General features: G+C 37.6%; 1 protein-coding gene across 1 annotated transcript; it reads left to right on the forward strand.

Moving 5' to 3' along the window:
- Positions 1-457: 457 nt before the first annotated feature.
- Positions 458-1,904, forward strand: LOC113353891 (zinc finger Ran-binding domain-containing protein 2-like). The gene is made up of 3 exons (XM_026597362.1): positions 458-579; positions 869-1,186; positions 1,550-1,904. Exons 2-3 carry the CDS (start codon positions 879-881, stop codon positions 1,626-1,628), a joined length of 387 nt encoding a protein of 128 aa, XP_026453147.1. The 5' UTR covers positions 458-579; positions 869-878; the 3' UTR covers positions 1,629-1,904.
- The last annotated feature ends 19,023 nt before the right edge of the window (positions 1,905-20,927 follow it).

Genomic DNA, 20,927 nt, shown 5'->3' on the forward strand with positions numbered 1-20,927 from the left:
GGAGAGATTTATTAGGAAAAGGAACGGAAAATACAAAAGAAGCATGGTGGCAGTTAATTTGGAATATTACTGTGATGGATACTTCTTGTTTGGTTAATTTTGAGCTACCTAGCTAGTTGAACACCTTCTTGGTGCCTTTTAGCTAATCTTTTCAAAGGATTTTCCCTTTTCCAAAAAAACCAACTACTCAAATGCAATTTCGGCAATCCAAAGTTACAAAATATTCATAACTGATTTCTATGTATGGAATCCTAGCTAGAGAAAGTTATATACTCTAATAAATTAGTATTTTACTTCAATCTTTTCTTCTTTTTTCTGATTCTTCTAAATGTCATGATTTATAATCACCCGATCCAGTCAGGTGAATGAAGGAGAATATTTTTTGTGACTCTGATTGGCCTCACTCCAAGAGGGTATATAAACCCATCTAAACTCCCCATCTAAACTCATCATCATCACCAAGCAACTTACCTCACTTTCTTACTTCTCTTACTACCTTCTCTTGAGTGTCACTACTACCACTGCTGCTACTACTACTCCCACTTTAGTTAGTTTAGTTCGGTTCGTTATCATCTTAAGGTGAAGTTCTATCTACCTTTGATGTCTTTATTAATTTCATAAACCATTTCTAAAATTCAGTTCAAACTGAGCTAGTTATGTAGAGCTTCATTTCTATGGTGCAAAGCTCTTGTTTTTTCTATGATATAGTTAGCGATATTCTTATTACTATTTGGGGTAGCAATCTTGTTGTTACTCTAGTAAGGACAAACCAACAATGTAGTTTGATTTATAAATTTTCAGATTAAGACCATCATTGGAAGCTAATTATTAAGGTGTTAACTGACTTTCATCTCTTGTTTATTTTCAGGAATTAAACAATGGCAAGCAGACCAGGAGATTGGTTTTGTAGATCATGCCAACACCATAACTTCAATTGGAGAAATACATGTCAAGTTTGTAATGACTTAATAGACTATAGAACTTCAATTCCCATGCCTGCCAATGGCGATAGAGGTTCAGGTGTCTTGCCAGGTGACTGGTACTGTACATCTGGAAACTGCGGAGCCCACAACTATGCAAGCCGTATGAACTGCTTCATTTGTGGTGGTGTTAGGGATGACGCTGATGCTCGTTCCAGAGGTACTCGCTCGTCGGGATGGAAATCTGGTGATTGGATGTGCACAAGGTACATTCATTTTCCTTCTTAGGCAACTATATACTAGTACATATTATCGTTTGGGAAACAAATAAAAATTTTCTCACACACCTCTAGATAATCTTCGATGTTTTTTACTCGTAAGTCATAGGACTCATAACTAAAGTTTAATTTGCAATGATTTTCCTTTAAGTTATGCATGCAGCATTTCATGCAACCATTTGCAACTCAAATACATATTGCAGTATATGGAAACCTTTTTTAATGCATGCAAAGAGCAGAAGGGTTTAACTTACACCAAGTTCTTATATTATTTTATGTCAAATATAACGTACATTGCACATAAGTTGAATGCATAAACCAGATTATTAACTTGATTATCTGCTTGGACAGACCTGGATGCAATGAGCATAATTTCGCAAGCAGGACAGACTGTTTCAAATGCAACACACCAAAGTACGGCTCAGGATGATGTTCTCCTCCTCCTATCAAATTCAAGGAGCTGCTCAATGGATTGCGTGCTACATTTTGTGAGTCCAGTTACGTAGTTAACTAAAACTAATCAATGATATATGTAAGAATGAAACATGGTTAAATAACTTTGTTTCATATAGTATAAAGATAAAGATAAAATAGGCCATTTTCTATATCTACTGTCATCCTTTGTTGTCAAAAATGGCATCTGTAAGCTGAAGTTCTGGTATTTCGTATTTAAACGAATAATATATATTACAGTTCGAATGAGTAACTAAAATGCCGATGGAACCATGTGTGTGTATGACATTTGATAAAGCGCTTGCCATTGCACATATTCACCACCTTTACTCTAAATGAACCATATATGGAGTTTAGAAGTGCGTAGGCAAGGAGAATTACTTGTTTCGTAGCAAAAATTAGGAAAATACGAGTTCGACCAACAGATAATAAAGAGGTACTCTACTGAGGTACAATACACGTCCCAGTCTTCCAGACCGTGAAATGGGATATCTAGCAACGGACTTAAACGATTGCTGCATGTCTGGCAACAACTGAGCAAAAACTACTACTCCTCTGTTGGTGCCCCATAATTTAGTGTCCATGAGCATAAAAGAGGAATTTGTGAAATGAATAAGAAGACTGCTTTTGGTATATAGGTGGTCCAGGAATTGAGTCAGTCTTCGTTTCGAGTTGCAAGAGCAGTATTCGTTAAGAAACTTGCAAACGGGACCAGCTTTTTAGAGGAGGATTTTGTTGGTCGCAAATAAAAACAAGAGAGATCTAGCTACAAGATGAAAGATCCATAAGAATATCTAAGTTGTTGTTGTTGTTTTCGTGGTAAAGATTACTATTACAATATTGTGTTGCATACCAATAATATAGTTTCCTTTAAAGTATCAAATCCGTTACAGATAAAACTCTTTCATTTCTATGTCTATTTCTATTTTCTATATCCTCAAAGATAAGAACCAGATACTTCTTGCCTTTGAAAGGCATATACATGATCTAGTCCTTGAAAGGTATATTACATACATGATCTATCAAATCCAAATTCAAAAAAAAAAAAAAAAAATCGAAAAAGTTGGTCAAAACAATATTTATATTTTTAGATATAGGGTGCCACTGCAAAGAACGAAAACAAATTAAGTATACAACAGCTAAAACTGCAAGATTAATTAAACGCCCACAAAAATGAAAAATCACATATTTACACATGTTGTCCAGTTAACTTATTTCTTCCGACAACATCCCCTAAATTCGAGAATGTGGTTACAAAATCTTTTGCTTCCCAAATTTGCCATTGTTATCTGTCAAAATGAGATCAATGTCAGAGACTCAAAGATAGAAAAATTGGATATCATAGAGATTGTCATATATCTATTTTGTATGCCATGATAGCATATGGGGTTCTGATCAAAAAAGAAAATACCATATGGCGGTTTCCAAGCATTGTTATACTCAATCTTCTGTTGCTAACTTGATTTTCCCCATACGGAAGATGGCAATAAGTGGCCTTTTAGGGATCCAAAGTGGCCTTTTGAGATTTTATGTAGCTCCTCTTGCAGTCTTTTTGGCAATATCACAAATGGTCTTTTAAATGTGTTGTAGTTGCGGGAAATCCTACACTACACCCTCACAAGATTTCATTAACATTCAACTCATTTTTGGATTAACAATCTTAATTTTATTGATGAATCTTTGAACAATCTTACAAGAAAAGATAAAGGAATCAAAAATAACCACTGCTCTAAATTTTCTCTCTCATATTTACTTGCTTCTCACTCAAAAAAGATCCCTCCATTTCCTTTACAACCGAATGGCTATTTATGGGAAATTACATAGTGGATGACAGCTAATTTGTCCTTTATTTTCGGATATGGTTTGCGACATTCTCGCTACCTTACAAATACTAATCTCGCAAACTTCCTTATTTTCGCAGGATCGCCACACTTTTCTCATGATTTGGCTGATGTCGTTTATTATGTCGTCTCTGAAGTTGTTTTGTGACACTGTCGTATTGTGTTGTTAATAATTTCGCTGAGACATTATTGCTACGAGATTCTGATCCTACATCTTGCCTCTTCTCATATCTTCTCTGCGAAGTAGAGAACGATGTGAGAAATTCCGCAGCTATCCATCACTTCATATTCTGCATTTATCACACGTATCTTTTCTCCCATTTGTTTCTTGACACGTCTTCTGTAACCGCTGCTTTTCAACCGCTCACGTATTTTCGCATTAATTGTGTTTATCTTCTCGAAAATCTCCTCTATATATATTCTTCTTACTCTCCACTTTCTTCTCTTTTACTCTCTTTTTCATCTTCTCTGCAACTTCATCATTTTCTCCGTAAATTCCTCTGCTGTAATTTTTCTTCTATCTTCCTTCTTCAATCTTCTTAATTCTTCGTCCATTCTCATACTCTATATTTAGATATGCCTCCAAGTGGTCAAAAACATGAGAAAAACTTAAAGGATGTTCAAAAAGATCTTGCCGAGAAAGGTTTCACACTTTCTACCATTCCTGGTGAAAGTGCCAAGTCAATTCTTTCTATCAAACTTTTCTCTAATCAACATTGTGATGATCAATCAATCATAGTTTCGCTGGGTCAAATTCTCGCAGGTCTCCCCATTCCTCTTTATGACCCTGACATTCCTTTATTTTATGAGATTCTCGCTCATACAGACTTCTCGCGAGCTATCTTTCAATTAAGTGGATATTGCATCCGTCTAATGTTAGAGTTCGCTAACCGTGGTGCTGGTAAAGGATCTCTCTACTCTAAAGAACTTAGGGATCCTAGATTCGCAGACTTGGAGATAATCGCTGAAAAATACACAATAACGAGTTTCTTTGAGAATTATGAATTGATCTCCATGAAGAAAGAGAATACTCGCTGGGGTGTTTGTTTGAAAAGGAAAGATAATGTTGATGAAGATAAAATACTCATGCATGACATTTATTGGAACTATGGAATAAATAAAACCCCTCGCCAATCCAAAGATTATAAATGGTGCGTCTCCCCCTTGAAGCTGAAAGGACCTTATATTGCTGGTTCGAATGTCATTCCTGCAAATCTCGCTGCTTACCGACCTTGGGTATTCTCTTGGCCTGATAAAGTTAAAGAGGTATGTTTCTTCCAGTTTCGCCCACTTTACTTTTCTTTATTTATCTTTACTCTTTTGTTCGCTGATTCTTGCGACATTCTACAGATCCAGAAACTGAAAGACAACTACCATAGGACTAGGAAAGCCAATACCTTGTTAGCTCTTCGTTCATACACAAATGAAGTAAGAAATATTCTTTTATGATTTTATACAATATATTGTTTCCTCTATTTCTTATCTTCATTTGTGTGTGAAGATTATTGCTGAAGTAGAAGAACCCACAAAAGCTGCGACGGCTGGTGATAAGGGTAAAGATATTCTTCTCAAAGGAAAATCATCTGCATCCTCTTCAAAGAAAAGAAAGAGAGGTAATTCTCCTCCTCCTTCAGATGTTCATTTCCCTAATGGTTTTAAAGATGATGAAGACAACAAAGGTGATGATGACGACTCTGCTGCGAATAAAGATTCTCCACCTGAATCCTCTATGGCACAGTTATCTGGTATCTTCTCTGATTCTTGGCAAGTGATGGGAGATAATTTCCTCGCCAGTATACAAATCTCTCGCAACTATTTGCGATACTGCTTTGTTGGATGGTGATAGTTCTCTTCGTGGAGTCTTCAGATCAGTGACTCCTAGCTTCCTAAATTCCCTCAATAGTTTGGTATGCTTTCGTCTTTTTACTTCTTCATTATTGTGATTCAAAAAAAAAAATTATTTTAATTTCTTTTTGTATTTTCTTCGCAGGCTGGAAAAGCTTCTTTCACTGTTGCCTCAGATTTGGAGAGGAGACGCGAAATTCTTGAAAAGAAGAATCTTCAATTTCGTATGAAGAATGAAGAACTGGAAACTGAAGCTAAAGGTCTTCGTGAGAAGAATGAACAATTAGAAGATGAAGTTAAAGGTCTTCGCGAGAAGAACAAACAACTGGAAATCGACAGTTCTTCGCAAAGGAAAAAAATTTCTACTCTTCAAAAAGCTAATGATCAGCTCTATGGTATGAAATTTTTATCCTTTCCTTTCATCCATTCATCCTATTGTCTTATCTTATTTGATTAATCATTTTTGCAGACATTTATGGTCTTTCTGATGAAGCCATTCTTCTTCGTTCGTTTCCTAATGCCCTAGATAATGACACTCTTCTTGAACATCTTAATAAATCTTTGAATAGTTTCTCTAATGATAAAATTTCATCTCTGCCTTTGAATGAACTTAAATCCAAATTTCGCCTCTTAGAGATTGATCATAGATCTAGTTTAGGTTTAGCCAACCAATTTAAATGTTTTTATCTCAATTCTAAAGAGAAGATCAATGAATTAAGAACCAACATTAGCAAACTTATAGATGATAAAGATCGTATCTCTGACCAAGGTGTTAAGGCTTTGGCGAAATTCCAAGAGACTTTTCTTGAGGTTCAACTTGACCGAGATGAGGCCAATCGTCAAAATTCTGTGCTTAGAGAGAGAGAAAACCAAGTTCGTTCTCGTCTTCTCATAAATAGTGATGATGAATTCGCTTGGGCCGCGACAATCTTGGATAACGCCAGAAAAGATTTAGGTGTAAATGTTAGTCTCCAAGTTGATCATACAGCCTTGATTAGAGATATGATTTCTGAGAGAAAAGGTCATTAACTGTTTTCCTTTATTGATCTTTGGTTTTTCATGAGTTTTTATCAAGTTACTGATTAATTGGTATATGCTTCGCAGGATCTGAAAGTTGATATCGCCAAAGAGTTGAGGAACTTGAAGCTGAAAAAGAGGAACTTGCAAAGAATCTTTCTTCTCGCAACGACAAATATTCTAGATTGAAGAATCAATTCAAGATCACTGTTGCGAACTTTAAGAATGACGCTCTGCATTTTCGCAATCAAACTATTCAAATGGTTTACGATGACCATAGTATTCTTCATTCTGACTATCTTTGTCTCTCAGAGGAGATCCCAAAGAACACTACTAGTCTGATCATCTCTGATAGTGAAGCTGATGATGAGGAATCTGATGGTGATGAAGGTTCCGATGGAGGTAAAGGTTCTGATGAGGATGAAGAAGAGAGCAAATCTGATGAAGATAATGATGAATAAACTAAGAAGTAGTCTTTGTTTCTTTCTTTGATCTTCTGTAATACTTGTACATTTATTCCTTCTTTTTGTATATTTGCGAATTCTCTTGGTTCCCCATATTCCTTAATATATAAGTTTCTTTTATTTGACCTGCATTCATTAAGACAATTCTTCCTTGCAATACGGTTATTCAACATAATCATTAATTTTTACCTTTCTGCGTAAATTTATCATATGGAGACAAATAAAATTTTCTGATTTCATTCCCATACTTGCCTCTGTTATTTGTATCCAAATGAGAGATTTTGCAGATTTCTCTTATTTTGTGCCTCAGCTTCGCAGTTGTTTCTGTACAATTTCGCAATCATATGCGAAGTGAGTTTTGATTCTTTTCAAAATTTCATTTTTGTGTGGTCTTATTGTGCCTTCCTAGTTAAAGGTCTTATCATGCCACCCCTTGTCATTGCGACAAAATCGCAGAACGTTCTTGCACTTTCATGCAAAAACCCATTGATCTTGCCTTAACTCTTTCTTTTGTATTATTGCCTCTTCAGGAATGTTGCGACAATATGATAGGCCTAAATATTCTTGCGAAAATAAAGCCCCATTACATTGCCGTCTTGCGACGAAATCGCAGGACGTCTTCGCACTTTCATGCGAAAACCCATTGATCTCGTCTTATCTTTTTCTTTTGTATTATTGCCTCTTCAGGATTGTCGCACAAATATGACAAGCCTTAATACCCTTGCGAGTAAAAATCCTCATGACATTTGCGTCTTAAGACACTTATCAACTCCCTAATGGAGGGTGCCGCCCTTATCTTCCCCCTGGTTGCCCCTTCAAGGAGGCGTACCTATACCATACAAGGTTGGCTCCTCCCATCCGGTCTTAACAACAACCAGTTGTTTTCGCAGCCTCTTATCTCTTTTACCTATAGGGCTTATGGTTACGAGATTGCACCCTAAGTGGGGTTTTCTTCGGGCCGAGTGCAGTATAAGCCAAGACTTGTCAAGAATGGCAAGGTACGCTCCAGACGCCCCTGGCACTCTTGACTCAACCATGTACCTCGGCGCCTTGGTCAGATTCTGCACTCCTTGGGAGAGTCCTTATTACCTTAGTCGCCAAACCTAAGTCATATGCTTAAGCTGGGAATCTAAGGTGCCTCTCCCGGATGGGAATCTAAGGTGTAGCCTTTCCCTGAGCCATGCAACAGGTACCCCCTTATATGACGTACTTTAGGTCTTACATTTGCCTCTTGCGAAATTGTATTCGCGAACTAGGGTGTACGCCATAAAGGTTCTCCCATTTCTCTTTTGTCAGTGTTCTCTGATTGTCTTTTGTAGAATTCATTATCTCTGCGAGATTCTCGCACATCATCACATTGTATTTGCACTTCTCAATCTCTTTTTTATCGTTCAGTAAAATGTACTTTTGAGAATTTTATTTGTTGCGAGAGTGTCACAACAAATCAATCATTCATACACTTCTTATTTTTATTACCTTTGCCATTCTCTGCTTCTTTGTTATTTTCTGCTACTGCTTCCTTGGTAGTGGTATTTCACCATTTCTTATTCTGAGCTAGCATTAGTTTCGCAACATTTCTTCTTCTTTTCGTTCGATTGCATCCACCATCAATCTCTCACTTCTTTGTGTCTCTTTGATTTTGCGTCGCCAACTTTCCTTCTTGTTTGCTCTTCCTTCGCAGGATTCTACCTCAGTTTCGTAACATTTCTTTCCTTCAACCCAATCTCCTTTTATGACTCCTATACCGCTGGGGTGAGGGAATTTGATGCACTGGTGGAAAGTTGAAGATACACCTAGAATCCCATGTAGCCAAGGTCGACCAATTAATGCATTGTAGGGTGATTCTACGTCAACGACACAGAACAGGATTTCAGAAGATATCCCCTTCAGTGGAATTCACATAGTAACCTCCCCTTTAGGCTTGTTGGCAGTACCATTAAAACCATATATCTTATATGTTCATGGTATAAGATCATCATCTCTTCCTCCTATAGTTTTATAAGTATGATAAAATAAGATGTTCACATAGATTCCAGTATCGATTAGAATCCTATTAATTTCCCATGAATCTTCATCTTCATCATCCTCATCTTCTTTCGATTTTGGATTAATTTCTAATTTTACCACCAATGGATTATCATGTACCTCTCCACCTTCAGGGACTTCTTCTGCGGTAAAAGAAATAGTCTGTTTCTGTCATTCCTCTAGTGGCGATATTTTCGCAATGTTCATAATTTATCTTCCATCATTGTCTCTTGCGAACACTCTACTCAAAACATTGTCATGAAAATCTTCAATTGTCTTGTATGAATGTACGATAGAGTGACATAATAGATTCTTTGCTTTTGCACCAACTTCTATGAAGAATGTTTCCTTTTTTTCACTGTGTTTACTCTGTGATGCTCTGGTGGTGGTGTTGGCAATGGTTGAGATTGTGGGTGCCCTACCAAAAAGTGGTTTAGTTTTCCTTGATCTATCATTCTCAAAATAATTCTTTTTATATTTCTGCAATCATTTGTGGTATGTCCATGAAAATGATGATAAGAACAGAACTCATGACTTCTGTGGTTTGGAGGTGGTTCCGTTCCCATGTTCCATGGTGTTGGTATACTCTCCATCAAAATTATATCTTCCCATGTTTTCTCCACACTTGCATTTAGAGGCGTCATCTTGATTTCTTCCCATACTACCTTGTGACCTCCTTGTCCTCTATTATAGTTTTGTCTTTGACCTCCATAAGTTTCTTGCGGCTGATCGAGTCTTTGAATCTTGTTATTTCCACCACGATTGTAGAAATTTCTTTCTCTTTCATACTCCTCTTGATCTCGGCTTCCCATAGCCACCAGTTTCTGTTGATTGTTGCCCGTCACCTTTTCTTGTTGTACTTGCGAAGTGCTCGCCACCGTGTTTATTAGTTTGGGTAATAAGCTTGCATTTGCTGCTTGTGAATTGGTGTTCGCAACCGGGTATGATTCCATTTCATTTTGCCTTTCCTCTAGAGCAATATATTCTTCCTGAAGTTCTCGTAATTCAGTCATTGTGATCGTATTCTTGACTCTGAAAATTTGGATATACAATAGATTGGTTGCAAACATAGCATTGATAAATGATAAGATAAGATATCTCTCATCCACACGGCCAGCCATTTCGCTACACATAGTCCTCCATCTTTTAGTTAGGTGCTTCAAACTTTTGCCAATCCTTTGTTTTAATCCAACACCTCTTCAATACCAGGTCGCGAAGAATTGTTACTTATATAAGCCCCAGGAATGTAGTCTGCAAATGATTGAAGGATGTTATTGTATTCTTTGGAAAACCTTCGAACCATTTTAACGCCTCCCCTGTTAAGATGGATGCAAAATACTTGCATAATACGACATCATGATTTTCCCATTGTAGCATGCACCTCACATAGGCTTTAATGTGTTGAATTGCACAAGTTGTTCCATCAAAAATGTTGGTTAATGCAGGAAAATTGCATTTCGGGGGTATTCCTCCTAGATGTACTTCTCTTGTAAATGGAGTTTTCGCAGCTTCCTCTATAGCTTCATCTAATTGTCCTCTGCCTACTTCCCCTCTATTGTTCAGCATTCCTCTCATTTCTTCCAATTCTTTTAAGATTTTTTCATTTACGCCTGAATTTTGATCCATTGGTCTTTTAAATTTCGCCTCCCTTCTTCTGCGTCATGTATTTCTTCTCTCGCGAAATTTTGCATTTCTTCTTCATTATCCTCATCTCGTCTTATCCTGCGGTTCTCTTCCTCATCTCTATCTTGAATTCGTATATCATGATGTCTCTCATTTTCCCCTCCATGATTTTGTTCATTTCTTATCAATTCCATTCGATGTCTTTCAGCCCTCCTCTGTGCTCTATCATACTCTTCATTGAGATTACCGTTATTCCGGTTTTGTGTACGCCTTCTTTCTCGATTGTCATTATTGTTCTGGCGAATTGCCTCCTGAAGTTCTTGTTCTTCCATTTCCGCTCTCAATCTTTCACGTTCGCGAATTAAATTTGCTTGTTCAGCATAGTGTCTTTCAATTTCTTCTTCAATCGTTTGTTGATTTCTTTGAGCTTCTCTCTCATGTAAAATTCTCCTTCCTTCCTCTCGATTCCCTTCGCCATCTTGATTATTTTGTCCCTGACATTGTCTATTCTCTTGATTTCTATCATTTTTCCTATCATCAAAAGTTTCATTTTGTGGAACGTAACGATCATCAGTCCTTTGTCTACCTTCGCGATGTTCTTCATTTGGATTTCGTATTTCTTCTCGAATATTATTTCCAGCATTAACTGTGGATGAGTTTCGCCTCATCTCTCTTAGTCGATCTTGAATACGATCTTGTAGTACTTCTTGATCTTCTACTCTGTAGTCTCATATTTTCCATCCTCAATTTGTGATTTTTCCTTGTTAGATTTGCACGCTCTTCTGTCTCAGCTCTTCTTCCTTCATGCATTCTTCGTCTCAACATCTCTACTGCTCCAATTTCCTCATCTTCACGAATTATTCCTTCAACTATTTCTTGTCCTCCCTCTGTTTGTCTATTATTTCTCGTTTGTCGTTCTTCTTCTTCATCTGCTGAATTTGATCGCCAAGTATGTATGCTCACTCTATCATAATCCATAGTTCTGTTTTGTACCGGTGTTTGTTGAATTGGTTGTTGAATTTGATTTTTTCCATCATTTCTTATTCTAGTAGATTCTCCTGTTTCACTTCTCTCCCTTCCAGCAAGTCTTTTACTTCTTCTTCTAGCTGTTGTTGGTTGTTCGGATATATTCCTCCTTCTAGCCATTTCTTCAATAGTAATGAATTGTAAGAGATTCCGTAAAATTCTTCACCAGCTATTCTAATTTCCCACAAATTACAATATTAATCCTCAACCTTTTCTAGGGTGATCTTCAATCTTCGTCCATGTTTCTAACGCCATTATATAGTTGCGGGAAATCCTATAGTACACCCCTCACAAGATTTCATTAACATTCAACTCATTTTTGGATTAACAATCTTAATTTTATTGATGAATCTTTAAACAATCTTACAAGAAAAGATAAAGGAATCAAGAATAACCACTGCTCTAAATTTTCTCTCTCCTATTTACTTGCTTCTCACTCAAAAAAGATCCCTCCCTTTCCTTTACAACAGAATGGCTATTTATAGGAAATTACAGAGTGGATGACAGCTAATCTGTCCTTTATTTTCGGATACGGTTTGCGACATTCTCGCAACCTTACAAATACTAATCTCGCAAGCTTCCTTATTTTCGCAGGATCGCCACACTTTTCTCATGATTTGGCTGATGTCGTTTATTATGTCGTTTCTGAAGTTGTTGTACGACACTGTCGTATTGTGTTGTTAATAATTTCGCTGAGACATTATTGCTGCGAAATTCTGATCCTACATGTGCCATTTAACAACTTACAACAAAAAAATTCCGGCCACCCGGTAAGTAACTAGGATAGGATGAGGGAATTGGGTACAGCTCATTGCTTCAAAGAGACAAAAGTAAAATTCATTCACTAACTAAGATCCTTTCACTCGATTGGGTAAGGATGGATGAGTTTTGCAATTTGCGACTCGCCAACACCCACCCAGATAGAGCCAGAAATTTTCTATGAGGTGGCCAAAGTAACAGTAAGCGTCGTGAAGTATAATTGGAGCGGTGGCCAAGTTTGAAAATTTGGCAAAAGAATTTCAAGGTTGAGGCTTTTTTGTTGAAAAAGTGGAGAAAAGTGACTCCATCTCTGCAAGGCCGCAACTAGCAGTGAAACCACCATCCAAAGGATGGAAAGTGGAAAAATAAACTGGTTTACAAGTTACGTAAGGGAATCCACCAACTACGCGCATATACACTTGCAATAGATCAGCATCCTTTTATTCTACTTTTGTTGGTTGTTTAACAGCTACGATCTGAGACCACAAATTTCAGCTAGGAGCTCTTGGGATCTCAAGTAATTCTCAATTCCATGTACAAAATGTTGGCATGACCTCACAAACATAAGCCTAGTATTTGTGAAGACTGGAAGCAGAGCACACTATAGTAACACCATGAATTCCCAATATAAAGATTTAACAATGCAAAGTAACCAACAGTTGGTTTTTTCACTCGTTCTGTTTTAGAATGATTTTTTAGGGACCATGGTTTTTTTGAGGGGACCATAGTTTTATTAGACCACCTTCTCTATAGTGATAAGGGGTGTCCTAAAACGTTGAAATGACTAACCTACCCTTAACCTAATTTAATTTAAAACCAACCTAATACCCACCTATATATATATATAACCACCACCTCCTCCCACCACCACCGCCGATTACACCACCACCACCTCCGATTATCACCACCACCAACCACCGATTACCACCACCACCGCCCACCACCGCCGATTACCACCACCACCACCTCCGATTATCACCACCACCAACCGACGATTACCACCACCACCTCCTCCCACCACCACCGCCACCGCCTATTTAAGAAATGTAACAACATCAATGCAATCACAATTAAGTTCTGTTACATAATAATTCTATCGAGTATAAAAGACTCCAGCCGCAACCTGATTCTGCCATGGGACCACTCCGGAGGTATTTTCCAACAAACCCTTCACTTTAATTTGATTTTGATTGCTTCAATCGAATAGAAATCATCAAAATAGGGTTTTAATAGGAGTTACAGAGCCATGTTCGGTTAGGCCGATTTTAAAAAAAAACCCTAGTTTACTAACCGAACTTCTTGAAAATGAAGAACACGAAGAACAGTTCGGTTCTATTGGATTTAAAACTACGTCACCGAATTCTCTGTTTGGTTGTTTCGCAAAAAATTTTAAAACTACAAAGCAATTGAACTCCACCCTTAGAACCGAAAAAAAAAACAAATCCAGTCTAACCGAACTGTGTTGTTGTGGCCACTATGTTGAGTTGCAAAATAACCGAACTTAGCCAATAGAGTTCGGTTTGTTTGCAAAAACTTTTAAAACTACAAAGTAACCGAACTCAGAGTTCGGTGGTTAGCTGTTAGGTTCAAGTTTACGAAAGAACCGAACTTTGTAAACTTATATACTCTTATATTACGTAAAGTACGGTTAGATCAAAAGTGCATGCAGTTTGCGAACTAACCGAACTTTGTACACCAAAGTTCGGTTAGTTGAGAACCAACCGAGCATAACGTTGTAACTCCTAGAAATTATTAGAGAGTTCGGTAACCTGCGTGTTTGGAACAAGTAACCGAACTACACTTTCAGATGAGTTCGGTTACTTGTTCATCTCACGGGGCAACCGAACTACAGCTTCAGATGAGTTCGGTTACTTGTTCTTCATATAAAGTAACTGAACTACAATTTCAGATGAGTTCGGTTACTTGTTCTTCATATAAAGTAATCGAACTGTTCAAAATCCAGTTCAAATCCGGATCATTTTGAAGATTAACAAATATTCTCGGAGAGGATGGAGATGAAGAATCAGATGAGTTTTCATCATTTGAATACTCAAACTTAGTGAATTGGATAAAAAATTTATTTTCCATGTTTTTCTCCTTCATCTTATCTAACTCTACTCTCTCAATAATTCTACTCAACTAATAATAAACCCATCTTTTATTTAATCTCACTAATGGTTTTTAACTAAATCATTCACTAATCATAACCTAAAATTAATTAAGAGGGTACATTAGGTATTAAATAAATAACTAGATATGGGGTGACCTAAAATTACTTCTAATGCCTTTACCCAAAATAAAACCATGGTCCCCCCCAAAAAACCATGGTCCCCAAAAAATCGTTCCTGTTTTAACTAGCCGACCAACCTACCACCATCGGCCCAATCTAAAAAGCCCAACAACGACGGTATTCGATGTTCCTACAGTTTCACCAGTAGTAGGATTACCACCAAAATTGCCAATCACCAAATGGTCTGGTGGTTGGCATGCTCCCTCCCACTGCGGAGGTAGGGATTCAAACCCTGTAATTGCTGAAATCCACTCTAATTTAAGGAGTTTGGATGTAGACCACTAGTCTAGGGCATCAAAAAAAAATCACCAAAATTAACTTCCCGAAAAAAAAATTAGAGCTTATTTGGTGCACCCAAATTTATGGCCAACTCGAAATCTACCTCGTTATCAAAAATCTTCCGTGTTGAGACAAAATTTACTTCATGGAGAACAAAGAACAAAAATGATATATTTACTTTTGGAGAAATCCCGATAGAGATAGAGATAAGTAGGTGGGATCCATTTTTATCGCAGTAATCTCAATGTTTTGCTTGTTATTATGTATTGATATACTGGTGATGTGAAACTACAACAATGAGAGGCCTTTTTTGCATCGCATGATAGGCTTCAAAAAGCACTCTTTTATGAGAGGGAGGCCTAAAAACTTCCCAACCAAGGGTTAGACCTATTAAAGACATCCGTATGAAGATTAGAATGTGCTACCCCTTGAGCGGCTCAGTCGTCCTCCTCATTATAGTCCTCCTACAATCAATTACATTTCGTCGGGATACATCCCGTCTTTTCACTTTAATACTCCTATGCATTGTCAATACTATAGCCCCAATCATGGCTACTAATAACATCAGTCTAAGAATCAAAAACCAGACGGAACAGTAGGTATAAAGAAAATTTCCTAATGTTTCCAAATTAGTCCAAGTTTATATCTTTCTGGCATAAACCGTATATCTCAGAGAGGTAGTCTGGGATGCCAGAAAGGCAAAATAAAGGTTACATGATTTTTCCTCGAGTGAAATCACAGTATGTACCTCGTAATTTAATTTTTTATCGAATTAATCATTTTAACCCAAAACTAAATAATTAGTTATATACCTGTTATGTAACTCAAAATCTGCCCAGTATTAAACTGTTAATAATTCTACCAAATGACAAAAAAAATAATAGCGCCTGTTGGTAGGAGGGAACAAATGGATTAGAGCTAAAATTTACTCGGTCAAAGTTAAAAAATAAAATTACAAATTGGTGGTACACGTAGTCTTCTTCGCTTCATTCCTTCGCAGCCAAATTTGCAACTTTTAATTCAATCATCTCTTGACTAACCCCATGTAATATCCCGATTCGACAGGTAGGGTTCGCCGAAGGAATACAGGTAATGATTTGTCCTTTCCTAACACCGAGGCCTTTTAAGCATAATTGGCTGCAGAGTCAGCAGCTAAGCATGCTCGGGCGGTAGTAATCCAGGGATGGGTAACCTTCTGGGAAGTTGCTGCTGGATTACCGCAGAGATGCCCGTAGAAAACCCCATACTTCCGGATATCCACAGTGGCTAAGTGAGGACAATATTGGTGGAGGGACGGTTCATTACATATGGTATCAGATCCGACGAAGGGTCACTTGTTGAGGGTGAGAATGTACGCTAGACAGGGTTGATCCAGGTACTTATCTCATGAGGGGAAGGGAACGTCGGAGATCTGGGATTGAATATATATTCAGGAGTTGAGGATGACTTCAATTTTAGGTGGTGGTATTGTAGTATCCCGATTCGGCAGGTAGGGTTCGTCGAAGAAATATAGGTAATGGTTTGTTCTTTCCTAACACCGAGGCCTTTTCAGCACAATCATCTCCAGAGTTGGAAGAATACTTTGTAGTTAAGTGTGCTCGGGAGGGAGTAATCCAGGGATGGGTAATGTTCCGGGAAGTTGTTGCTGGATTACCGTAGAGATTCCCGTAGAAAACACCACACTGCCGGATAACCGTAGTTGCTAAGTATGGACACTATCGGTGGAGGGACGAGTTATTACACCCCAACATACTTTTCCCTTAGTTTTGCCATACATGAACTCTAACATGGCCTCCCAATGAACCATAACAGAAGTTTCCGGTTATGATATTGTTTGTACCCAAAATTACTTCTAGGCACTAAACACGATGATTTGATGATGATTATTGAAAATTTGGGCTAGAAAACAATAAAAAATAAATAAGAAGACAAGAATTTAGCGTGGTTTGGCAAGTGCTGCCTATATCTATGGAGGAATCCCAAAGGGAGAGTATTGTATTGATATGAGATTACGATAGTTATTGTATGGTTAGCTAACATAGGATTCCATGTCCTTTTAGGGTTTAGGATACATGTATTTATATAGTTATGTAACCATAATTCTGATACAAATTTGATGTGAAAGCAACTTGGCAACAAGACTTCTGGAAACTTCTGGAATCTTCTATACGGGCTAACGGGCTTGATTAGCGAGCTCTCCATCAATTTATTGACGGTACAAACATCGCCCCATCTTAAGATCCAATTTGTTGGTGGTTAAGAAGATTGTTTTTCCTTCTGCGTCGACCGTTGATGACGTAACTCGCCCCCAAGCGTTTGTAGACATATTACAAAGACGCCCCCAACTGTAATTACCTGCAAAAAATTTGCTCACGTGCTAGGTGAGACTTTTTTCCACGTAGTGGACTTGTGATGCTCGAGAGCTAGTTGAGTCTGGATTAGAATGTAGTGTGCTTGCTGTTGGGGAAAGGCTTTTTGCTCGCAACCTAACAAGGCTGTAGCGCTCGCTGCTCGGGCAAGATGGATGTTGCTTGTGTTGAGTACGAGTCTTTGAACCAATATCGAGCATTAGGCTCATGGTTGAGACGAGACTTTGTACGGACCAACATCGGGGGTTAGGCTCGTGGTCGAGACGAGACTTTATGCTTTCCAAGGTGCAAGTCTTTGTACTCGTGTGCAAGACATGATTTTATGCTTGAGGAAGCAAGACTTTAGTGATCACATGCAAGGTGAGGCTTTAGGTGCTTGCGATGTGATGCAAGGCAAAACCTTGAAGGGTCTAAGCAATCCTCGTCTCGAAGTCGATTATGTCGCTATCCACGAACCTCGAACTCGATCTTGTTGCTGCTCAAAGTGCACATTAAGGTTTATCAAACATAGAAAATTTTGCTTCCATGTTGTAGGGAATCAAAAGGCGATTCTAACGAGCCAAAAATCACTCAATTTGGACTTCAAACGAAGAGGTTATTGACGAAACAAGATTTTCACAAAGCGAGAGTGTTGTTGCAGACGTGGCAGTGATGACAATTTACAATTCGCTGACATGGACTGCTGACTGGACAATCACGCTGATGTGGCAATGTTGAGTGGACAGTGCTACTGACGTGGCGGACATGGACATATAAGATTGCTGACGTGGCAGTTGCCGATATGAAGTGCTGACTGGACCCGACCGATGTTGAGTGTCAGGTGTCATCGCTCATATGGCAGAAGCTAACTATACCTTTTCAGCTGACGTGTCGGTCATTGATTGGTTCCCAGGGTCTGATGTGGAAACTGGCAACTACACGTGTCGCTTGTTGATTAGCTGGACCTGGTTGAACCGGATTCTAGATCTAACGGACGAGATAATCTAGATCTGGAGGTGTACGTGAGGCTAGATAAAACAACAGTTTCTTCAACTGTTGCTGCAATCTTTATCGCCACGCTTTCTTCAACTGTTTCACAACATTTTCTTCATCTTCGTAACGGTTTCTTCAACTGTTTCGCAACAGTTTCTTCAACCTTCGTAACGGTTTCGCAACAATTTTTCTGAACCCTAACTTTTTCTTTTTTTTGCTGATTTTTGGATGGAATCTCGTGCACGATTTATGCTCCACTTTTCTCAATGACAAAACACGATTGTTTTACACGAATCCCCTTAGTCGACGCCAATATTTGTACCCAAAATTACTTCTAGGCACTAAACACGATGATTTGATGATGATTATTGAAAATTAGGGAAAGAAAACGATAAAAATAAAAAATAAATAAGAAGACAAGAATTTAACGTGGTTCCATTCCCCTGGACAAACCGAATAAAGTGCGAATTATACGCATACGCGAATTAATCGGGCTTTTAATTGGCTCAAATTTCAATTCATATTCCTAAGCCCAGTAATTTCCAGAAGCTTACCCGGCCCATTAGTAAGTCCAGCGCTCACTTCCCGTACTAAAGGTGAAATAAAAAGTGACTGCAAACACTCAGATTCGAATACAAGACCACAGTTGGCTACGTGAGTAGCGACTTAACCACTCAGCCAAGCGCTCTTTGGTGATTTTGTCATCTATATTATTAATATAACTAAATTAAGTCGTTAAATCAAGATTTTTTTACATACGACAACGATGAAAGATCTATTTTTATTGTTTAATATGTGACGAATTTTCAGTAACGAATTCATATCTATAAAACGAAGTATACACATATGTATGTCCTTCCGAATCAATGTTGAATCACGAACCGTTAACGGATTGTTGACCGACTTTGACTTTTACAAATCCGAATAATACTCGTACGTTTGCCGTCTCGTATGTTTTCCGAACTACGAATTGCTAACTAGGATATGGTTAGCTAACCCAGCTACGATTTCATGTCCTTTTAAGGCATGTATTTATATAGTTATGTAACCATAATTCTGATACAAATTTGATGTGCAAGCAACTTGGCAACAAGACTTCTGGAATCTTCTATACGAGATAACAGGCTTGATTAGCGGGCTCTCCGTCAATTTATTGACGGGCCACACATATATTAAATTGGATGTGATTCAAATGAGTTTCGTTAGAATTTGAAATTCCTCGAATAATGTAACTGGTAATGCATTATTTCAGCACATAAAAACTTGAGTTGTAAAGTTTTTATTTCGTTATAGAAGTCATTTGTATAGAATAATTTCAAAACAATTAAATTAACATCAACAATACTATTGAAGCGAACGTATATATTTATATTGAAAACCCTAAATTCATTAGTAATCCATCGATCTGATAAGCAAAGACTTTTGGACCTTTTATCTCTTTTTTATCAAGTCAATCCTCTCCTTAAATTTTGATTCCCTTCCCAAAGTCTTTCCTACTCAAATCCACTATTTTCTTTCTATTAACAGGACTCAAAAAGTTTTTAATGGTCTAGAATCTTCATTATGGCCAAAATTTATCGGATGACTCCAAATTTGCTACTATGACTCAAAGTCAACCTCCTTAGTTATGGCCAAAAATTTCCTCTTTACGCCAAATCGCCATGGTGGCCAAAATCTCGATCGAATCTAAAATCTACCTTGTGAACTAATATCTTCTACAGTGTCCCCAAAATATGTTTTGTGATTCAAATAAACTCCAGAGTACAAATTTTCCTTGTTTCCCAAGATACGTTAAATGCTCAAAATTTGTCATTATGACTCAGATTCATCCTTGTGACCCAAATAAAAACGCGGGGGGTACAAAAGGGTTATTTAGTTTTTGGTACTTACATTTTGTCCAACATTAGTGTTTGGTCTAACATTTGTCCAACTTAGGGTTTGGTACTTGAAAATAACATTGACCTGTGTTGACTGTGTTTGATAAAACTTTTAATTAATTTAAATAATAAAATATTTGGTTTACAAGTGTACCCCTGAAATTGGTTCGGGATCCAACGACATTAATAAACATTATTTATCCTACGGTCCTGATTAAAAGATGAAATATACATGAACCCTAATTAATTAGCTTCACTACTTCTTTCTCCGACTTCATCAGGAGCTCCTTACACAGAACCTCTTCCCTTTACCAGACAAAACAAAAAATAAACATCATTCAAATTATAAACTCAAATTTGTTCACCGAAATAATTAACTCAATCCCCAAAGAACTTCTACCCAATAACATCGTTGTTGTTGTTGTATTTCTCTAAGTCAAACAATATCTCTATCATCTTCAAATTTGTATATGCACCCAAGTGGGGAAAGGGAAATAATACTTACTGTGTTTGATGATTTGCCTTGGAAACTGACGATGTTGATATAGAGGAGTGATTGAAGGAATGTTTGCCACTGAGATGCTTTGGTAGCTCTGAGATTTTTGGTTCGATCTCGTTACTCTTCCATGATTTCATTTGAGTACAAATCTATGAAATTGGGTTTCTGAAATTTGTGTATCGATCCCATTACTCTTCCATGGTTTCATTTGAGTATTGTTAGTATTTGGTCATTGAACTGACCCATGACTAAGTCCATATATATGCCCGCATATGTAGTGGGGGAATTGTGGAATCAGTCGTGCAAAGAAGTGAGAACCCTACGGGTGACTACTTCCTATCTCATATCCTATATATAAGAATATTTGTTATTTTTATTGACTAATGAAAC

The sequence above is a fragment of the Papaver somniferum genome, chromosome 2, assembly GCF_003573695.1.
Source record: "Papaver somniferum cultivar HN1 chromosome 2, ASM357369v1, whole genome shotgun sequence".
In the NCBI taxonomy this organism is placed as follows: domain Eukaryota; kingdom Viridiplantae; phylum Streptophyta; class Magnoliopsida; order Ranunculales; family Papaveraceae; genus Papaver; species Papaver somniferum.